The following is a 23342-nucleotide window of genomic DNA, read 5'->3' as shown; positions in this document are numbered from 1 at the left end:
ATAAGACTTACTGAGGCTAAAATTATAAACCAAAAACCTGCTGTGTGGTAACCCACCCTTCTGTTTTGGCACAGTGGAGACCTCCAGACAGGTCACATTCAACAGCCTCCCAGCAACAGTCAGGTCACTCAAAAGCCAAAGCACCTTCTTGGTGAGGGAAGCACCAGTGAGGGACAATATACGGTATCAGGGCTGGTGTCAAAGGGAGCAGCTGCACAGGGAGCTCCTCTTACATGCAAAGAACCTGGCCTTGGGATTTGGGAGTGCTTGGGCCTGGCAGTGCCGTGTCATAGCTCGCTCTGCTCCATCCCCTCCTATACCCCTCCCCACAAACACCCAGATGGCAGCAAACGCACGAGACCCACCAGAGGTGTGAATATAGCAGCTGTTACACTTTATTTCATTGTTGTTTCTTTTTTTATTATTATTATTATTTTTCCTTCTGATTGAAAAAAACAGAGAAAAGTTACAAAAGTACTAAAAGGCAACGATACCGGCAGGACATCCCCGTTCCCCGCTCCCACCCTGGGGGAAGGCAGCCTGCCGCACCCACGGGCTGGCAGAAACACATCTCTGGGGCCAAGCACCTCGGCAGCTCTCACTGAGCAAAGCCTGGGGGCGCACGCCCACGCGGGGACTGCCACCCCAACCACCTCCACGGGGAACGTGCCTCTTCAGACAGGTACCAGGCAAAGGCTGTCCCTTCTCCTGAGCACAGGGGTTTGGTCCAAAGGGGCAACACTTTCCGTCCTGCGCTGGTCAGCTTGATCTGGCAGCAGTTAAAAAGCCGAGGCGTGCCATCAAAACAAGATAAGCAGATTCTCTACAGGGGCGGGAGGAATTGGCAAAGGAATCAGCCTCTGTTGGAAGAAGGGGCTTCTTGCAGGGAAAGACAATGCTCTGCCAGAGGTACCTCACTAGCAAACGCAAGCAACCCCTCGGAGGTGGTGGCGGTGCAGGGGGTGGCCCAGCTGTGACAGTCTGGAGCCAAAGCGCAGGCAGAGCTGGGGCAGCATCAGGACAGATGTCCCCTCACCGCCTTGCCCAGCAGCTCTGCCTGCCTGAGTGAGAGGCAGCTGGGGAGAGCGGAGAGTAGGGGTGGGGGATTGAGGTCCCCAGGCCTACATGGCCTTTGGGCTTTCCCCAAGGGTCTCAGTGAAGGGCCCAGAAAGCACCAGCGAAAGCTGGTTCACTGTGTGGTCTCCTACTGGCAGCTGGACTGACCATTGGTCTCATCCAAAGAGTGGCATCAAAGACCTCCACACTGGAACAGATTTAAAAATAAAAATTATTTTATATTACTGACAGTTGCCCCTCTTGATTCAGACAAGAAGTGAACTACTCGCTCCCCCTCGCACTCAGCCAGATGCAGGCTCAAGGTGGGGAACACCTAGACAAAGAGGTGCAGCAAGGGGAAATGCCTTGTTCCTTTGCCTCACCAAGAGAGGTGAGAGCTTGTTCTATTAGCTGTTGCCTTGTGACACAAAACACATACACGCCTCAAGGCCCAGTCAAACTCCAGTTGTAGCAAGGCCTAGCATGGTCCTCGCTGCCTTAGGACTGTTTATGGAGAAATGTCCCACAGTTTCACCCAACCTCCCTTACTGTTTCTTCCACCACCAAGTGGCCACAACACAGAGACCTTTCTCTCACTCCATGCTACATCTGGGAATACCTGTTCCACTGATACAAGGAGAGTCTACCTGAATTTAATAGCCAGCATAACAGGGGAGTGGAAATCTTGATGGAGACATTAGATCTGATGGAGTTTGGTGATACCAGTTACTTTCAGCATCATGTGAGGGCAGCAGGGTATTAGGACAATGCTATGAGAAGTGCTGCATATCCCAGCACACAGACAGCCTCATCAGAGAGGAGACCCAAGAGCACACAGTCACCCCCAAATTCTTCTCTCTGATGATGCTGAGAGGACTGAGGGCGGCCATTGTGTTTTCTTGGATGGATGAACACAGACCTTTCATTCTAGAATTTTATTCTAACCCCCAATCTACAAGTGGGATGCTCATGCCTCCCATGTCAATCCCATTTTAGACGGTATCACAAAGTTGCCAGCAGACCAGCTAGAACATAAAGCTAGATGTGCCAGTTGCTCCCTCCCGCCTCCCTCTCCTAGGGTCTTCCACTCAAGAGAGCTTGAAGTAAATGCAATTAAAACAGAGAGGGATCATTTTTCTTTGAAGGCAGCCCTGCATAGCCCCTGTTTCCAATCCTGAGCTCAGTTCTGAGTAGGAGAAGGGTCAGGTCTATTGCAAAGCACTGTAGACCCAGATACTCCTGGCAAACTGACTGGATTTGGTTTCACACCCCGATCACTCACTCCTGCTGCCATGTAGGCCATACCAGCACCTGAACCCCTCAGGGATATCTTCAACTACCATCATCCCCGTACTTGACATTGCCTTGGTGGCTGCCCTTGCAGTTTGTAGACCTGACTGGTTTGTTTTGCCCTGAAAGACAAAAAAATCTCTCCCTTTGCCACTATTCAGATATGGCAATGGTTTGAAAACAGGCACTGCTGGAAAGCCGTATGCTTCCTGCTGCCAGAGAGGCTGTATTGCAAAGATAGATGTGTCATTGTCCCCTTCTTCTCCCACCCAACCCCTTGGGTATCACCACCTCCCCTTCTCCCTGCCAGGCAGGCAGTTGGTTGATAGTTCCTGAGGTTTTTGGAGAAACTCCTTCAGTAGGCACATGACGGTTCTTCCACTGGAGCTATCGGGCTCAGCGGCTTCAAGGTGCTGAGGGAACGGAAGGCAAAGGTGGATGGATCATACACAAAGTGGGGCGGCGGGCGACCCCCATTGATGCTCTGCGGAGGAATAAAAAGAGAGATGAAGTCAGTGCTCATATAAGCTGCAAAAAGTGACATTCTTGCCTCAGGTGCTTTGTCACCATCCCTCAGTGGTACAGTTACCTCCTTGAATGGATGGTCATGCTTGTACTTGCAGCAAATGACACTAACAAAAGCAGTGAGGTGCTTTTGCTCATGTCCTTGCTCCTACCTCTTAAGAAAAAAGCATACGCAACCCCACTCCCTGCTCCAGAACTGAGGCCCCTGGGATCCACCTGACCAGGACCCATGGCACCTGTAGCCACTAAGTGAAACAGGATATCCATGCTGCATTTAGAGTCCCAGAGTCAGAACAGCATCACTGCCAGAAGGTATCACATGGAAAAACTAAATTCAGATTCACTTGGCCTTGAAGGAGGATCTACTACACTTTTAGAGCAGGGAGATAAGCCAAGTAATCTTTGAAGACTCATTCTTCAGTTCTATTTTTAAACAGCTCTTCAGTAAGGATTTATAAATCACCCTTTCTTAATCTATGAAGCCCTAGACACATTGAAACTCTCCAGAGTTTTGCTTCCAGTCTCCAAAGTTCAGTGAGAAATGGCTGACAGATGCTCGGAGGAAAAGATCCCATCTGAAGGCCTTATAGCCTAGCTTGCATCATGGACACCAAAGACCATTCTCTCCCCTTTTGCTCCCAGTGTTCAGAGCATGGTCAGAGTAGATCCAGAGTAAGGAGGCCAGAAATTCCTGTGCACTCCCTGTACCACGTGACAGGCCAGAAATGCTGCTCCCCACTAGGCTGTGCTGGGACTCGTGGTTCCCAGATGAATTATGGTGCCAAAGAAGTGACTCCACTCTGTTAAATATAAAGTGTTTTCCTTTTACTTCTTGGGAATTTTGTTCTTTTCTTATGCAAGCAGAAGCATCAGTGGGGCAGCTGCTTCATAAACACTCTTTGGCCCGGAGAGGAAGCCTCAATGCTCTATGGACCAGCAGAGTATTTAAACATAATCCTACAGAGTTAATTCCCCAGGGTTAGGTGTGAGCTACTGAGTGCCACATGCTGGGAAGTTCAGCAGCTCAGAAACTCATGCAAATGTCCCCTACCCTCATCTCACTTCTACTACTGCTGGGAAGGGCTTTATCATTGCTTTCATTGAGGTTAGAAAAAACCCAGTGAGAGATCTGGCCTGAGTTCTGGTGTTATGTGCCTCTCTGCTGCCTCTTCTGAGCCTATCCTAGCAGGACCCATGGTTTTCCTTGCTCAGTTTACACTAAGAAATAGGCTTTCCTCAAAGAAATAGGCTTTTTAGGAACAATTGAGTTCATTTTGGCACTTCAAAGTCAGGTCTATCAGACAGCTACAACCACCCAACAGCACGGCAAGGTGATGTTTTGATGCCACCTGCCTCCTGGCTGGGTTTTAACTTGTCATCAAAGGACAACCACATGCAACTTTTCCCAGAAAGCTGCTCAAATGGTCAGGCTCACCCAAATAGTCATACCAAATCAGAGAGCGCTACGGCAGTGTCCAAGCCAGGCCCTGGGTGCTGCAGTCACTGCAGCAGGATATGGAAGCCTCTTCCTCCAGGATCCTGGTCACAGCTTGGCCCCATGGGGCAGCCTTCATGTCAGAAAGGGCCTCTTTAATAGCCAGTGTGGGCAGCGTGTTCCTGCCTAGTTGGTACCACCTCTGCAAATTAAGATGGGCACTTGAGAATGGAAAATGCCAACATGGTGCTTGGCATCAGCTGTGCCTGGAGTTTCAGCCAGCAAATCATGCCCTGCTACATCCCCCTGACACCTTGGCCAGCAGCATAAGAAACAAGAGAGGCAGATTTAAGGGCCTTTACTCAATAGCCACCTGCTGTGGGGTTATATATGGTGTGTGCTCTGGCAAGCCTCAGAGCTGGAGGGTAACATAGCAACCCCTATTCAAAGCTAAGGGGCAGAATAAATCAGCACATTTGTCCTTCTCCAGAGCAGAGAAGGTCCCCTGCCAGTGCCAAGAGGGAATGGGAACAAAGAACCTGGCAGTCCCCTCCATTTTGAAATGCCAGACAGGATTAGGGAAGGCAGCTGAATCAGTTCATTTCTGGCGGACGGCAGATGAAGAAAAGACTGGGGAAAGACGGGTCCAGAGGACAGGCGAAAGTCATCCACAAAATTCACCAGGCTTTGGGTGGGAAAGCGCCCTGTGGTTTCTGTCTGGGCCTTCTCCTGGGGCCAATGTGTGGGGCAGAGAGCCTTCCCAGGACACTGTGAGGGAGCTGAGCACAGAAGAAAGGCAGAGGTGAAGGACAGGGTCATGAAAGAGATTCACGGGTGGTCAGGCAGCTCCAAGTAAGACTCAAAGTGGACCCAATTCTGCCTTTTCATCGTGGCACCTTTCAAGTGGCCACAAGATGATGGCTGGCTTTCAACAGCGCAGCCACCACAACAGCAGGCAAGGGCCCTGTGTCCAACTGTAGGTGGTAACACAAGAGGCAGTAATGCAGCTGCCCTTATTCATGCCAACACTGACCGACCTGTAGTCATTTAAAACCTTGAGCAGTATGGGTCTGTCTTACACCTACTCTATGACTTACAGGGCAGCACCTCTGCTAGGGACCTTGCTGGAGGGAAAAAAGAGCACTGGCACCAAACCACTCCACTCTTTTTGCAGAAGAACATGTTTTCTTCAGAGCTTGTATCCTGCTCTAGAGATGACCAGGCCTGATCTGGCTTAGTCCACGACACCATTTGGGATCACAGCATGTGGTGGTCTGGCTCTGATGAGTAGCACAAGGCAAAGCTCTGTAGATGTATTGCCAGAAAGAAGACGGATCAGGCCAGCTGCCAGAGAGGAGAACACGTTCCTCCCACCCTGTCGCTTGAGCCAGCTGCCTTCCTGCAGTCTGGGCAAGTGTCCTAGCCAGCCTGCCCCTCCCCTGGGGCACCCAGCACCAGGCTGTGATGCCTGGGACATGGCTTTGACTATGGAAGGCTGTTAAGAGTTGCTGTTGCCGCAGCAGGCCTGCAGGGAGCTTGCCATAAACCTGCCTGACAGTCCCTGCTGAGCAACCGCAGGCCAGCTCCTGAAGAGGCTCCTTGGAGCACAAACACTCCATACTTGACATTAAAGGCCGGTGCATTCACTCTAATGGCATTTGGGCAGCTGGGTAACTCACACAAAATGGAGCCTAATATGGGCCCTGTGCTAATGGCAATCATTAACCAGAACCCTCAATTTGTTAAGCAATGTATTTACACAGCTGGAGAACAGCCTGAGATACAAGCACTGGGCTGCCAGCAGGGCACACACGCTTGGATGCATGCTCTGTCACACACCCCCATGCTCACTTGCACACACTCACCTGCTCTCATACATCTCCGGTTCTTCCCAGTACACGTGAACTTCCCTGGTCACTTGTCCACATCCCTCCATTCACACACAGACCTCCTCCTGACTTGGAAATCACAAGGAGGTCTGTACCCACTCATACAAATCTTGCCCACTCACACTGTTTAAGACAAGCAGGGCCCAACCTCCACCAGCTTCCAGGGGCACAGTCCAAGGGAGCACAGCTCATCACTTGCTCATAAAACTGCCTGGAGCAAAAGGTAGTTTCAATACCTGCAGACACCCATGCTGCCTCACTGCATGCCTGATTTGAGTTAGATGAGCTCCTAAGGGAGCTAGCTTGTGTTACACACATTTCAAGCAACTATGCATAGACCACCTCGGTCACACACACTTGTCAGCATTCACCCAGACACACACTTCTTCCCTCATATATGCGTGCCTACGTACACACTCTTGCAAACCTGTACTGTAGCCACCAATTGCATTATCACTATTAAATACAGGCGGTAAATGAGCAACCGGACTTGAAACATGTCTGAAACACATTAACAAAGAAGCACACCTAAAGATGGTACAGATAGTGACTGGATGCGGATGCCCTAAAGATGACCAGTGAGGTTAAACACCGCAGAAGAAATGCAGAATTTCCATCATATTAGCAGCCCTCAGAAAACAGAGAAATGGGCAACTGCTCCATAAATCCATCTGTAACATAACTGTATGTTTCAGCAAGGAAAAAGTACGTAGGAAGAAGATAAAAAGGTAAAGGATGAATCTACTAATACAAACCCACATTCCTCCTAGAAACCCGTCCCCTACCACTATGAAGTCTGGGAAAACATCCCAAACGCAAGTTGTGAAATAACTTAATTTTGGACTCATGATTCCACAGAAGCACGTTTTTCTTCTTCAGACAAATCAAAAGCAAGCACAGCTCCAAGCTTGCTTTTAGCTGTGAGAATGACAATCCCCACAGGAGGAGGGAAATGAAGTTACCTAACACAACAATGTCTTTGAAGGGAGTGGTGTGCTAGGGGTGATACAAAACCAAGATCTGCCTGATACTCTTTGGTCCTCTTTCATAACAGCTCTAGTATGCTGGCAGGATTCAAAATCGGATCAGCTTGTGCACTCTGCCAACCCGTTCCCCAGTCAGGGCCAATCCAGCACAGGAGTCCCTTCTTTCTACCCTTGGGCACTGGCAGTTGGGAAACGCTGCTGAGCTCCATTTAAAGGATGCTGCCTTCCAGTGGTAGATGCCTCTCAGTGGTGGGTGAATGATCCTTTTGCAGGCTGTAGACTCACTTGTTAAAAGTCCTTTGGGGTGAAAGGCACCATGTAATTGCAAGTTGTAAAGGCGCATCCGATTCCCACCACCACCCTGCGTGGAAAGGAATAAATCCCCAGAAGAGCCTTGGCAGGGACTGATGCCTGCCTGCGATGCTGCCTGTTTGTGAGACAGCTGCCTTGCCCTGGAGAGGCATCAGAGCCAGAGGTAGTACTGATATTCAGGCAAGGCACAGAAAGCATAAAGGCTGTCAGACTCCACAGTGGAGCATTTACTGGTACACTGCATTTACTGGTACACTGCTTTTAATTCCACTTCGTCCTCCTTACTCTCACCCCTGCCAGGTGGTTAGAAAAGAAACCAGTGACGCTTCAACTTTGATGTGTGAAACCATCAGCTGTGATCAAGGGAAGGGGACCCTCATGACTGCTCCTAGCTACATGTGCAATTCCAGACACAGTCCTGACCAAGCCACTTCCCATCATCTGTGCCTCAGTTTTTCCTGTGCATAATACATATGTACTCCACAGTGAGGCAGCCAGGATGAACTAATTAACATCTAGGTGTTTCGACCTTCTGATGAGAGGTGATTTCCTTTCAATTACAGTCTTGCTTCAGGCAGTTTTCAAGAAATAGTCGCTGACAAGCAGGACTAGCTCCTCCAGTGGAGCAGCAATTCACATTTAACTGCTTCTTCATTAACTCCCAATAGGGCCTCTGACAATTTATTCCAGTCACAGACCTGGAGCAGCTCAAAGAATAACTTTACAAAGACAAACCCTTTCCCTCCTGAAAGTCTCTCCTCCACCCCCAGGTTCATATGCAGTTTAATTTCAGGGGATAGCTAGGAGACAGACAATGGAAGAACTTCATTTTAAGATTAATCTCCCTTGTATCCCAAGAAAAGGAAAGGTCAACTCCAAACACTGTTCTGATAAGGAAAACAAAACTTTGCAGTTAGCACCGTTCTCCGGTGTTCTCCATTACCCTTTCCTAAAAGGCTGAAAGGCCTGTCTCCCTGCACCAATGTAAGGCTAACACCTACTTCCTTCTCTGCAACCACATCACAAAGAGCAGTTCAATAGTTTACAAACACGTCACTGTTCCTCTTAGAAAGGAAAAAAAAAAATAAAATAAAATAAAAAAATCTATCAAACATTTGCAAATGTGTGCACAGAGTTGTCAGATGGCAACTACCAGACTTAGAGAGGTGCCACCAGACAGACAGCACTGAACTTTTTTGGAAGGTACTTCAAAGAGCCTAGCAGATGCTTGCTGGTCACTTGCCCAAAAGCAGAAATAGGCCAGTTTCAGCTATGGGTCCTCACTGGCACCAGCGTGATAAGCCTTTATTCTCCTCTCTCACACATCTTTGAGATGTCTGTTTGAGAAAATTGACTGCAAGCTTTGATTTTGCCTGCTTGACAGTCTGAAGGAAGGAGGCTGCATGTTGTAAAGGGACAGATGGGTCATTCAGAGGGGCAGGTTGTCTGTGCTCTCTGGCCAGCTTGGGAAACCCACTGCTCCAGGGTCCCAGTGAAGATCATGCTCTGAAGGCCACACAGATCTCACAGGAACGAGTGAATGAGCCCACACCCCGCTACTAGTGAGCTGTGTCTTGTCCCCACTTTATCTCCTTCTGATGTGAAATGGCCTGTGCTTCCCTGCACACACCTGCAGCAGTTCCTCGACACACCACAGGGTCTGTGTGTGCCTGAGTGGAAGAGAGAGCAGGCACAGGAGGAGCTCCAAGCAAGCACAGACACAGGCAAGGCACAATCTGGCCCTAAATCTCTCAGCTACATCCGAATAGAGTCCTTAGCAACTCTGGTCTGTACACAAGCGACACGACCTTGGCTTCTTCCTCCCCACCTTCCCCTTTCCAGCCCTCCTTGTGTGGCACAAATACGCTCTCTCCAGAGGTCTCACAGCTGGCTGCCCTCGCAGTCCTCCTGCCTTCAGGCCAGGAACCCCAGGTACCATGCTTCTCACAGAGCTGGCGCGTGGTGAGTACTTGGGCATGTGCAGCTTCCAGTTTGCATGAGCCCAGGGCAACCCGATTCCCTCTGGCCAGGCAGGCTGGCACAGAGCAGCACGCCGCTTTCAGCTTAAAGGGAACCCAAATTAAAACTGCAAAGTGAGTATTAATTACCCTGGCATGAGCAGGCTGCAAACACATGCTGACACAGTGCGCTTGCCTCTGGACAAACCGCCCCAGCTGTGGAAGCCAAGAGCAGGAAGCGGGTGTATTATGGGAGAGGTGTGTGGGAAAAGAGGATTACGGCTCTGGGGACTGGGAACGGGTGCCAGGTTCCCACAGCCACGCGAACAAAGGGGAGCAGGGAGCAACTGCAGTGGGTCTGGATATGGTGGTAAAAGACGTGCCTGATCTGCCATCTTGAACTTGAAGCTCTGCCTAGAAAACAGTGGCAGAGCCGCTGTGATCCTCTGCCATCCCCTACCCCTCCCTCTGCTCCATCACCCAGATATGACCCAGAAGTCACCAAATCCATCCCCCTCTCTGGGAAACATGCCTTGCCACTTCCCAGCCCCTTGAACCACTGTGCCACCAGCCACAGCCACCACCAACACAAAGCTGTCTCAGGAGCAGCCAGTCACTGGGCTGCACCTCAGTCCTAACCTCCTTTCTACCCTTCCTCACTCCCATTCTTAAACCAGACCCACAACCCACTTCAGACCACAAAGCAAGGATAGCACCAGAAAAGAGGATGTCAGCCTCCTGACTCACCAGCCACTCACTACTGTCATGGTGCTGTCTAGATTAGAGCTCTTGGTTATTCCACAAGGTCTATTCTGCAAGCACTTACATGATTTAATGGGTGCAAAGGCATAGATGGCAGGAATTTATAAAAAGCACGCAGCAATAAAAATTCTTTTAAGGAAGCAGAAGAGAGAGACATGACAGTCCCTCTTCTGGCTGCTATGGGCAGGCTGAAGGCTGCTTACCCCTTCCCATGAAATCCAATAAAAGTAATGCTAAATAAAACAATGTCTGGAGCCAGATGTTTAGAATAGTTTTTAAACACAGAGTCATTCCCACCTTGACTACACTGGATCTTCCCTCACAGTGAGGAAACTCTGGACAAAGTCTTGTCAGGAATTATTCAGACCAAGGGCTGGGATTCTCCAGGGCCAGCTATCACTGCAGAGAGACCTTCAGTTGTCAGCTCAGTGGCTGGGTTGGGAGGAGCATGGGGGGAGCTGGTTTCCCCAACAGGAAAATGGATATTCACGCTCTCAACTTAGCAGAGGACCTTCTCCATTTTGCTCAGCATAGGTGTGTCCATCAACAGGAGATAAGAGCCCACCTAGGGAACTGGAGTTCCAAAACCCCCATGAGGGGCCTCTGCTCGCACTCAAGGATGCGAATGGCCAGGCAGTTGAATCTCTTGTTGATTCTAAAGGGCAGATTCAGGTTTAGGCACTCAGTCACGTACTAAAGACAACCAGAAGGGTTTGACAAACTGTTAGCAAGCTGCAGTTTGGGATCTCTGCTGCCTGAGATGTCAGAGCTGTTTAGACTGTATGATATGGTGTGAATAAGGACACAGCTCAAGGAATGTGGTTTAAAGATCAAAGCCCAGACTTCAGTTCTCCTCACACTGTCTCTCTTCAGGCAAGTCACATTCTCCGCTGGTTTCCCAGTTTAACTCACTCTGAAATTGCGATCATGGTATTTATCTGCCTATGGGATGCTATATTTGGCAATGCCTGCAAAGCACCTTGGGAACCTGTGATGGAAGGGGCAACATATATGTGTGTGGATATTATGTATACACACACAGTCTTCTGATTTTTTTAGAAACCTTCACTTCGTGCTGTGCAGCCAGAACCAGAGGTTTACACCAATACTGCTCTGTCACCTAGTCTGCCTTACATTTGTGAATAGCCCAGGCGTCTGCCAAGAAGGCTCAGGCCAGCATATCTCCTGCTCAGCTCCAAGCTGAAAAGGTCCCTTGTTTTAGGAGAAGAAAACCCAGCATGTTTCTGTAGTGGCCTTTTAGGATGCAGACGCAAGAGATAAGAGACAGGGAAGTAATTCCAGGGATCTGGCCCCTGCCCAAGCAGAGGGCGTTCTCAACATTGATAAGATCAAGGCAAGAGCACAAGAGGTTTATGTTCTGATTTAAAATTCTTATTTTATTTTTACATAGCAGAAAACATCTCTCTGATCAGCCAGGTTATCAGATTGGCCTTGAAATCCTTACTCTCTCTCTGCGTGCCCCAACAAGAGCTCCTGAGATATCCAGGGGCTTGCCAGTTGTGTCTTCTACCCACCTACTGCTTCTGAGATAAGCCCAGCTCCACTAATCCCACTCAGAGCTTGCATGTAGGAGTTTGTGAATGAAGAACAAGAATAGGACTAGATGACAGACTTGTAACCCTCATCCCAAGGGGGCCTGGAGAACTGAAGACTTGTGATATTAAAGACAGACTCTGGAAGATGGGTCTTGGCATTCAGAGCTGGCTAAAGCTGACCAAGCCTGGTCCAGGGTGGAGGCAGCTACACCCTGTGAGCACGTGCGTGTACAGTCACCCTCCTTCCAGCGCTAAGGAAGTGTCTCCATGCAACACCTGACTGCACCATGCAAGCATGCTCTGGATGCTAAAATACCCATGCAACATGCATGTACCCCTCACCCACACCAGTGCCTTGCTTCCAGTTACAGACATTACACTGGCTGGCACTTTGGGGCTCCAGTGACCAGGTCTGCACACACACATTGCCCACCTCACTGTGCAACACCCATGTAGGTCCCACATCTACTCCTCACCTTACACTGACACATGCTATGCTACATGTATCTATTACATACAAATCCATACTTCATACATACACTGTCACTTCCAATTTATATCTGCTCACCTGCCCACAGGGGCTGATTCTCCTGTTCCATTAGCCTTTACCGGGGGAAGAACAGAAGAGAGATTTTTTAAAAATATTATTTTCCTTTCACTGTAGGTCCTGACCTCTCATAGCTGCTATTCCTGAAAACATTTCAGTCATGCCTGAGCTGCTGCACATTTGGGAAGTTTATTAATCTCTCTGCCTTAATCCATCTAGGTTCTTAGACTTGTCACATCACTGTTCCATCATCCCACTTAAGAAGAACTGCTGAGCAAGTAGAAAGGCCTAACACCACCTGAGCTGGCCCATAGAAAGCTGAAGTACAGGGAACAACAACAAGGTGACACCTCAGTGTTAAAACAGCACATGGAGAAGCAAAACTTAGATCACCTACTTGCAAAAGACTTCCAAGGACCATGAATATTTCCAAGGGCTAAAACTCTCTTTCAGTGCCAGAGGGCAAAGATACTGCCCCTCCATCTCCCCTCCATCTCACCTTCCCATGGGAGACTCTTCTAGCAGAAACAGAAGGAATAGCACAGCTGGGATGATGCACAAGAGTGCAACGCCTTGTGTCCTGACATGCCAGCAAAGCCCTGAGATGTCAAGGCAAACAAAATATCAGCCAGCAGAAGAATATTTTTAAAAGCACACATTATCTCACAACCACATGAAACACTGTCCTTAGCAAGAACAGGATGAAAATGCTTCATTGATGTTACTAGCAGGTCACTGTCATCATTGTCCTCACACAGGAAGGAATAAGCATAATCCTTTCTCCTTCAAGCTATCCAGCAGCAGGATAACTGAGGGGAGAAAGCAGAGATCTTTGCTTCAAACCCCTGGCATAAACCATTAGGTAGCCTGCCTGCTCCTCAGATCAGTTCACTCACTGCATCTCCATCCAGTTGTACGCTGTCTGGATGTCACTGCCAACCTCAGTTCATAAAGAGACTGCACGCTGCATGCTCTTTACCTATGCTGAAACAGGAGCACTTGTGCATCAGGGCTTCTCGGGGCTACAGCAACACAAGCAAACTGGTTCACATGGTGACGCTTCCTGTCCAGACACGCAGACAGTTGCCTAGTTCCTCCTGTAACAGCTCATCAACCCATTTTCTATGAAAGATCTGTCTTCATTTCTTCTACTCCCACCACAATGTTAAAGTCTCAACACTGAACCTGTGTCACCAGACCCTCAGCAACAGAGAACCAAGCCTCCTGCTATCATCTTTTGCAAAAGGATTCAGTAGGGCCTCAGGATAGCCCTCCCAAGTGAACTAAGGTCCCTAGTGTGCTCTGACTCCATTACTGAATGCTGGGCAACAGCCTGAGATCACAGAATGGTTGAGGTTGGCAGGTACCTCTAGAGATAGTCAAATTCAACCCCCCTCCTCAGAGCAGTGCCAGCAAGAGCACATTGCCTAAGACTGTGTCCTGGCATACTTTGACTGTCTCTATGGACAGAGACTCCACGATTCCTCTGGGCAACCTGAATTTCCTGCGTTTCAACTCGTGCCTATTACCTCTTGTCCTGCTGCTGGGCAACGCTGAGAAGGAGCCCTGTGCCAAGCATGTCTTACTGCCTCAATTGAGATTTCCCTTTATATGATGAGAGTACAGCATCGTCCTCCAGAGGGTATCGACCTCCCTCAGCTACTTCCAGAGCTGAGGCACCTCAGCAAAGTATTCTGCCAGGGACATGCTACCTCCATTCTAAAGCAGGGTACACAAAAGTGGGCACTTGCAATCACCTGAAAAATGAAAGCAGAAATGCTCCTTTACCTAACGGCTCTGCCACCACAACAGACCAAGAGGCTGTGAAGTATCATATGCTATTGTCATGGAATTCACACAAGCACCTCAGGCAGAGATGCACTGTCCCAGCTTGGCAAGGTTGGCCAGAGAAGCATGGATTCTGTGCCATCTGTTAGAACAGTGTGCTCTCAGTTTCTGCTGTTTATTTTAGTGCAAGCTGATATGGGTTCAGTAGGGAGCAAGGGAACAATTCTACCCCTCAGATTCTCCAGGGGCACAAGAGTAAGCCGCAATAATAAGCTCAAGGTGTCAGAGGAAACCACCCCACTGAGGCATTGCTGAAACCCCACAGGCTGGGGGGAGTGCCATCAAACAGTACCAGAAATAGCTGCAGTCCAGGGGCACCCAGAAAAAACAGCAAAAGCATCTGGGGGAGGCGTAAAAGAATGTGATAAACAAGTTGTGCTAAAACACTGCATCAGGATTAAACTGTCGGTAGGTCTGAAGGACAGGCACAGTCTGGGGAGAGCTCACAGGGCACAGGAGGAGACAGCTCTACTGAAAACAATCCAGGTGGGAGCACAAGAGATAACAGATCAGGATTAACTGTGCAGTCAGAAGTACTGGGTCATTGTGGGGCTGCTGGAAGACAGGACTGAAGTGCCTTGGCAGAAGGCATATGAGGAGTTTGAGAAATACTGTCCAGCTCTGCACAGGCTCTAGCCAGCCCTACCTGCTCCTCTTCCTTTCAAGTACCAAATTCAGCCACAAAGCAGTGATGGGCAAGGGCACCCAACAGCATGCCCATAAACAGTAGCACTTCTGAGTACACAAAGACATTGGACTCATTTGCTGCTGGGCAAGGTGCAAATCCTGAAGGATCCTGGTCTGCCATTCATCCCTCTTGCAAGGCTACAATTACTGCAGTGAAAGTAGCAGTTTTATCACAAAGGATACCTGCTTTCTTCACCCAGACCTGGTTTTCTCTGTGTATCACAAACATGTGGAGGATCACATGGGGCTCAGTGGACCAAGGCATTTGTTTCGGCTGCAATGTGCAAGGTCACACACACATCTCCCACCAAACCGTACAGCACTGACCAAAAGAAAGCCAAGTACCCACAAAGGAGACAGGGGTTGGCTGAAGACTCAGGGGATGTGGTATTAAAGACAGAGATTCAGAGGTGCAGGCAGCACAAACTACTAGCAGAAGAGTTGAGCAAACCTAGCCCTGCTAGGTGTGTGCATGCTCAGGAACGGGAGATGCTCAGACACTGCAGAGTCATCCCAGCTACAAAGCCATCCAAGCAATCTAGCGCTCTCGTCTGCCATCATCCAGTCCCACAGCCCATACAGTTCTGCAGGCACCAGTGCACCATGCAGGTATAGTCCCTTTTCTGCAGCTATCTACCAGTACCTCTCACCCCTACTGAACACCACTTCTTAACTCAGATTAGAACTTCCCTTGGTCAAGAAGGACCCAAATAACACCCTACAGGGCAGCTATGCATAACTGTATGAGCTCATAGCAGGGAATACAGACTTTCACTTCAAGGAAGCTTTGAACTCCTAGTCTCCAAAATGGAAAAGCCAATGTATTATTAGCCTTGTCAGCACCTAACCTAAATTGCAACTACAGTCTATACTCCAGACTAGCAACTTTTGTTATGCAGCTGATCATGCCACGGGAAAACTCCAGAAATAAACTTCGAGGTGTAGATGTTCAAAGCGAATCACCACATTTAGATATATGTGGAAAGATGAAGGAACTGCACCAGGAAAGGGCAACTTACACGAATTTTAATAACTCTAGTCTTCGCTCCACAATTCTTCTTGAGCAGCATCTTCTGAAAGAGAAGTAGAATCCAGGTATTAGTAGCAGTAGCACAAGGGAACAGAAAGCGGGAGGTTGTACAGAGTCTCTTTGCATCAACATTTAATTAGCAACCAAGATGGATAGATGGATGAATGGTTAAGTGAGATATGAAAGACTAAGAATTACCAGAGGTGGCCATCAAGTAATCAACCTAATCTGAGACTGTCTCGCCCAACCTGCACAGAGTCCTTTGGTAGTGGCTGATACACTGGGTTTCAAAAGAACGTACAATTCCACAGAGAAGGAAACAGAACAACTGCCTAAAAGGAAGTTTCTTCCTAATTTCTGTCAATTAGTGGTTAGACTTTGCCCTGAAGCAGATGAATTTATCTTCATGAAGAAAAAACACAGTCTATTTAATGTAAATGTGGATGTTCCCATTATTTAACAGTTATTTTCATTATGTTTATTTATTTAGAATTAAAAAACAAGGAAAAAGCACCTGCTCTCAGTCCTTAAGAGCCATTAAAGTTGTCATAACATATGAACCACACAACTTAGCAAACAGGATATACTCAAAACAGCAATTACTCTCTGTAACTACAGAAATAAACAGGTGAGCTGCAGCTCAATCCCAGTTCTGAGGCAGGGCTTTGAAAGTTGGCAAGTGAACAAAATCATTCTATCCTCTCAAAAAATTTCCAAAAAATGACTGGAAGTGGAAAAACAAGGCTTCAAGAGAGAACGGTTTTTCTGTAAGAAAGACTTCAACTACATTTTTCATAGTGGAAAACTTAGTGATGGAGGCATGTCAGAAAAACTTCTCCATGAGCTTTTGAAAGAAATAGTAACTTTTCCTAGCTCCTGTTTTCTACCCTTTTCCAGTTGGAAAGCTGTGTGAAGTGTGGGAAAACACCCCCCTACCACCACTTTAACAAAGCAACTGAAGTGTTTTTCAGATTAAGTTCTTAACACAGAAGACCTGTGGAAAAACATCCTACCATTTTATCAGTGTGAATGGTAAATAGTGAGACCTTTCTACTTCCTCTCTCCTTTTGTTCGTAGTCTTCCTACTTTTTCCAGAAGACTAGATAAAAGCAACACAGTAAAAAGAGCCTTGGAAACTCAAAAAACAAACAAACAAACAAACAAACAAACAAAAACACACAAAAAACCCACAAACAACCCCCAAAAAACAAAACAAAAGACAGTTCCCAGATGAAAGCATATATTATTTTTCTAGTAGAAAGTACTGCTGGGGGGTGGGGAGAGAAGTCCCATTCCTCCACCACCTTCTGTCATTCTACACCCCATGAGCACATCTTTGTGGTCCAAATCCACACAGCTGCCCAAAACTTGGGAGAGGGAATTGGAGACCCATCCATCTCTATACACACCAGCCTCTTGGATCTAAAATCCAGCCCTCAGCACACTCAAAGCCCGCTTACATGCCTGGAAAAGAGACAGGCACCGCAGCAAGTCCTGAAACTTGTACGTGCATAGTTCAGGGTTTGAGAAAAGTACATTACACCGTCCAAGCATCATGCATGGGGAGAAGGGAGTGCTTCAAGGATTTTGGGCTTTTTATCAGTCCTTTAGCAGGTGAATCCTAACGCTGTCTCTGTTATTCAAAGGGCTCAACAGCAGTCATGCCTGATGCCTCTGCCCCCAGGTCTGACCTGGTAACACAGGCTGCCCATACCACCAGGGTTTCTAACCTAGAAGGGCTTAACAGGTCTTTACACAAACCAGGTAGAAGGAGACAGAGGGAACTGCTGAACTGAACTAACTTGAGCCTGTGCTGTTCAACTAAGCAAATAATTCTCAGGGATTCCTATAAAATACTGCAGGGCTCTGTTCCCAGCCAAGCTGCAAGACAGTTATTGTAAGGCTGGTATTTACTGTGAGGTTAGTGCCTTTGTTAAGACCCCCTGCAACCATATAGTGAAAAAGACAAGAGAACTGAGAACTCGGTGGGCCTGACAAACCCCATGGGTGCAGGGAAAGGCAGTGAGGAGTTGTGAGGTCTTGAAAAGTTTTGGTCTCTCCATAAGCTTTTCTTCTAGAATGCTGTAAAATGTTGGCTGGTAGAGATGAGGAAGGGTAAACTAGATAGCTCAAATCACAAACCCACTGGTGGGATAAAATGTGTGAGACAAAGTAGGGTCAAGCAATGAAAGTAAGAATCAGCCCTCTGGATTTCGAACCCCATCCTTTAGGGGAAGAGCACTGTTACAGGAGGACATACCCTGCCACATCCGATTTGACTACAAGCTGCGTGACTCTGGGAGAGAGTACTTGACTGAACCCCCAAGGATGGAGGGAGGCTGTGACACCAAATTCCACAGTGCCTCAGCAGCACCATGGGATCCTCTGCTGGAAGGGGAAAAGTATCTTCAAACACAACTCTGTCCCAGGGAACAAATACAACACCTTCCAGTACAGTCCAGTGGGGTCCAGTGCCTAGCAAGGTCCCACCCACAGATCCCCCAATGACTCCATATGGGTACAAAAGACGTTGTTTCCCAACTACAAATTAGTAGAGACAGCAAGACCTTAAATTTACTCATCCTGGCCTTCTATTAAAATTCATAGAACTAGCCTGTGGGTAGATGGACAACCAGTCAGAATCTACCAAGAGGAATTCAAGTGCTCAGCTGTATCCTAAGCCCTATGCTTCTGGCAGAAGACAGAGGTGCTTTTTAAGCAATACTGTTGTGAGGAGCTTTTATCATGAGGACCTTACTACTATTTGCACTATCGTCTATGAGAGGTTGCATTGTGCAACAAGAGCAGGATGCCCTACATAATTTTTGTTAGTTAATAGTGATCTCTGGTGTGCTTCTTTATGGACTTAGTAGTACAATGAAAACATGACATCCCCTCATCCGCAGGCTGTAAAACTGGAGCATAAATCTCAGCAGAGGAAGCTCCTTGGAACTGCTGGATTCTTCTACTTTCATTTAGACTGGAAGTGGAGCAAGACTGTGCTGCACTCTTCCAGCTTCACTGAAGGGGTCCAAGATCATAAGAGACAAAACAGAGGGAGGGAGAAGGTGAGTGCAAGCCAGTCACATGATCCTGCAGCTGAGAATGAATAAATAGAAGACCGGTTATCAAATGTTATTCTATTTAATCAAATTGCTTCCACCTCACCTGAAGCCACACTCTGCACCCAGAACAGTAAAGCCATGCTTTACAAAAAGTCAGTCAAGCATCTTTATATGGTTTTCCATCCCTCATTTCTCCCTTTCCTTGCCAAACCTGAGTGCAGACTTTCAGACAGGGAAACTAAAAAGCAGTGCTGCCTAGCAACAGCCAAGGACTTTCCACGGCAGCCTCTCCTCATCCTCTCTCTGGAGACCCCCACGTCACAAGCCAGCCGTGAGATGCAGGAACTCATTAACTCCTATTTACATAGATACAAGGCAGAGCTGATATAACATTTGTTTGGCTACATGACTTGCAGTAGCCTAAAGCCAGGGGAAATTGCCTACAAGAAAGGTGACGTTCAGTTTACTAACCCCAGGATTATTCCTAACTATTAGGCCAATCTGAGAGTGCAGTTTTATTTCCCTGAGTTAAATTTTGGGGAGTTACGACAAGGAGAAGAGCAGAGATTTGCCAAAAGGTCATGGAAAATGTTAGTAGCAGAGCTGAGAATAAACTGTAGGGTTTGGTTTCTGAGACTCTTTCTTCCACCTGCAGAAAAGGAAATGGAAGAAAGAGAGGCAGAGTCTGTGCTCAGCCTCCCTATTTAAATTAAAAAGTCCCTCCTATTGGTGTCCAACATAACTGCTGGCAGAGCTGGAACCTACAGCTTAGAAGCACTATTATTTGCACAAAGGAAAGTTTATTTTACGTTCTGCTGTGGCTTCTACTGAAAAGGAGGAAATTACATGACTAAAGAAATGTGGAAAGTCTTTTTGAGGGCACAAATTATGACCCACTCCAAAAATACGGCTGAATTGGAACATTTTAGGGTTAAACTACCAGAAAACAGCAGAGTAATTTCAGTCTAAGAACCCTCCCACCAATTTCACCTCCTGTTATACAAATACTCTCTGCTTATAACCAGGTGACTCTGTCCTGGATTCAAAAGAAAGTTGCAGGGACTGGAAACAATCACTTCAAGGTTATTTATTTACTGAATGACATGTGGTGATGAACCCCTGAATTGGCACACGTGGCTTTGCTGCACATCAGTGCCACATCAAAATACCACACCGGGAATAGAGATGAACTACCTCCCTGGCTTCTCTCGGAGCACAGCTCTCTAGTCCAGCCTTGCTTCAGGAGACTTCAACTAAGCAGAGTTTTCCAAGTCCTCTAACACTGACTTGAGCCATTCTCAACTAACCTAGACAGTAAGCAGTGCATGCATGTATTCACTTATTCATGCAAGCTATTGTGTCCAGAACTATTGTATACAAACTGCATCATCCAGATGATTGTAATATATATTAACAAACAAAATATAGGTAATTCTTCATGCAAGGTCATTCTAGGAATAGTGAAATCCACAAGAAGGATGAATTTGTCACAGTACTGCAGTTCAAAAACAAATATTTAAAACTTTGGTAAAGAGAAGTTTAAAGGCAGATATCAAAGCTCAACTTTCAAATATTTAAGAGTTTGAACAATGTCTTAAAACAGTGTACAATGCAAAATATCAGCTTGCGTATTAGTAAACACCTTTCATCTTACATCTGCTTTTTATATGCACATTTCTATTTTTAGAATGTTTTCATTTTCACTACCTCCATAAGACAAAGCATCCGCTCTTTTGTCTACTGGTGGTGGTGGGGTTTTAACTATTATTATTTATTGAATTTTATTATCTGGTTGTAATTTTAAACCTAAGAGCCTGTCTGGAGTTAGATGCAGTTTAACCACTACCATTTTTTTCAAACCAGTTTAGTCTATTTCATGCAAGAGAACACAGGAACTCTCACTTCAACTTAACCCATCATTTAATTTGCAATAGATTAGCACACTTTATCAAATGCTACATACTGATACACAATCAGCTTGTTACAACTTGAGAATTTTGGAGGGATATTAACTTCTTTAATGAAAAAAACTTAAAAATTTTTAAAAAGTCTGTATTCAGCAACTGTGCTGTAACTTGACTCAAAGATCAGACTTCTAGAATAATGTCAAGCAGTTCAGGAGTCTGCCTTTCCTTGGTTTTGCTGAGGACCCTCAACAGAAGGGCTGGTGCACTTTGAAGATATGGATATGTCTGTCACTTGTTGACATCCTAAAGTTCTTGACAGGTTATGAAGTTTTAAGCAGACCAAGTTTTAAGAAAAAGTCTCCTCAGCTCCATAACTCCTGTTTTACTTCCATGCTGTTAACCCTATCAGGCAGTTTCCCAGTTGTCCAGAGACTTCTAGGAACAACAAGGCAAACCAAGCTTGAACATCCATCACAAAAAATACAGAAACGGACCGATGATGTTGCTTGCTTTCCTCAGAAAAACAACTGAAAGAAGAACTATTACAATGTGAGGAAGAACTGCACTCTAAGTCATAGCAGAAGGCTGATGCGAAGGGAGAAACCGTGCCCAGTGACTGATGTCCCTAAAGAGAAAATGTGACAGCAAGGCAGTGAAGCAACTCCATGGCCCGATAAGCAGAAGGCTAAAGGGGCCTCAACAAGATGCTTCTTGTGATAGCAGGTGAAGTGGATGCCGGTGCAAAGGCAGAACCAACATGTCAGCTCCAGCCCAACACCACTCCCGGTGCACACACTGATCTGGCTCCGGGAGTATGGCCCCATGGCCCTTCTCTCCTGGGAAGGTGTTTGAGAGCAAGGAACCGGCCTGACCTCCTTCCCTACCAGACCCCAGAGAGAGCTGGGTTTGGGCCAGGAGCAGCAGCCTTCCTCACCAGCCGGCTGCCGAACAGTCTGTCCCCTGTCCCACCACTGCTCAGGCAGGGACAGCGTGTGGAGGGTTAAGGCGCAGGGCAGGGGTGCAGCTGCAGCACAGCAGGCAGATGAGGTCGGGGAGCTGCACAATGTGGCTATTGTGCAGCACGATGCGGCTGCAGCCTTCTGCTTGACCAAGTCCCCACCGCGTGGCACAGGGCGGATGGCCCAGGGGGCAGGAGGCCCACAGCTGCTAGCCACCAGAGCGGGGAGACACGCATGCGGGTGAACCAGCAGCAGCTTCACGCTACAGACAAAGCGGGGGATTTCAGCAGGACCCTCTTTACATCACAGGCTGAATTAAAGGAAGGGGATCAGCTAGTCCGGAAGGCAGCACTCCCACAAGCCGGGGTGAAAACCTGCAAGGCCCAAGCCAGAGCCCAACTGCAAGGCTGAGGCTTTCAGTGCGTCCCTGACCAGACAGCTCCAGGCACCTCAGGGCTAAAGTGCCACAACCCAGTGCCCTCTGCTTTTGCAGCCCTCTCCCGCCCAGGCGAGTGGTGCTCCATGCCCGCAGGGTAGGGCCTGAGGGAGCCAGGCCGTGGCTCCTGTCCTTTTGCCAATATGGTGATGGGAACTCTGCAAGGGGCAAAACCAGGTCTGCCCTCCCAATGGATTTAGGAGGATAACAACAAAAAAAACCCAAACAAACAACTTTTAAAGCTATTTTGTACGTTCATTTTGGACTGGGTTTTTAAACTCCTTGGCATTGACAATCGCTGTTAGGGCATGGGCATCACTCTTAGCTCTGCAGCACAAAAACTGTAAGAAAAAGAGTAGGTCACAGTCTCCTCCTTACTGCTCTAAAGCTGAAGCAACTCCAGCTGACCTTATCCCCAGCCAGGTTCAGGCTCTCAGGGACACATGACTTTAATCAGCAGAGAGACAAAGGGGCCAGGCCTCCCTAGCCATTACCTGAGGGTACTCTGCATTTGCATTACCAGGGGTACCCCGTGCCAGGGGAGCACCCACTGTTTGGGCCCAGGGGTGCAAGGCCACTACCCAGCACACCCATGTGCCAGATGTGACATGAGCTCTCTGCCCAGCCCCTGCAGCAGCACAGCACCAGGAGGGCTGTATTTCAGCCACAGCCTTAAATAATGATTATCATCTGTCACAGTCTACCGACTGCTCTACCAGAAGTTAAACAGTCTCACAGCACTTTAAAATACAGGCTAATTCAAGTGGTTTGGCCAACAGTCCCCTCCTACAAAAACAAACCCCAGCATCCCAAGACTGTAAGCTGTGGTGATACTGTGAAATATCCTGAAAAGCTTCTGAACTCTTTAGAAAGTTATTTCTATTCCATATTCAGTTGAATTAGTCATTAATGCTTTTTTTTTTTTGCTACATTTATCCTCAATCTGTCTGAAACCCCTTCAAAAGCATCAACATATTTAACAACTCAATGTCCAAGTAGAGAGCGGTGACAAGTGGCAGTCCTCCAGGGTCAGTATTGGGACTGGTGCTGTTTAACATCTTTGTTGGTGACACGGACACTGGGATTGAGTGTAC

At 47.5% G+C, this 23342-nt stretch overlaps 1 protein-coding gene across 4 annotated transcripts in view; it reads right to left on the bottom strand.

Annotated features, from left to right (window-relative positions):
- Positions 1 to 371: 371 nt before the first annotated feature.
- Positions 372 to 23342, bottom strand: part of LOC104369584 — a 60741-nt gene continuing 37770 nt past the window's right edge. For 2 of the 4 annotated variants that reach the window (XM_009977128.3, XM_042789815.1), the window contains 2 exons: positions 15871 to 15924; positions 372 to 2830 (listed from right to left, as the gene is read on the bottom strand). In XM_009977128.3, the coding sequence (XP_009975430.2) occupies positions 2702 to 2830; positions 15871 to 15924 (183 nt within the window). In that variant the 3' untranslated portion in view covers positions 372 to 2701. The remainder of the gene's footprint in view (positions 2831 to 15870; positions 15925 to 23342) is intronic. The other 2 variants (XM_032985300.2, XM_032985301.2) reach the window with 2 other exon arrangements.

Source organism: Tyto alba, unplaced genomic scaffold (genome assembly GCF_018691265.1).
Source record: "Tyto alba isolate M040663 unplaced genomic scaffold, T.alba_DEE_v4.0 Super-Scaffold_16, whole genome shotgun sequence".
NCBI classification, from domain to species: domain Eukaryota; kingdom Metazoa; phylum Chordata; class Aves; order Strigiformes; family Tytonidae; genus Tyto; species Tyto alba.
This window is presented reverse-complemented; position numbering and strand designations above follow the sequence as displayed.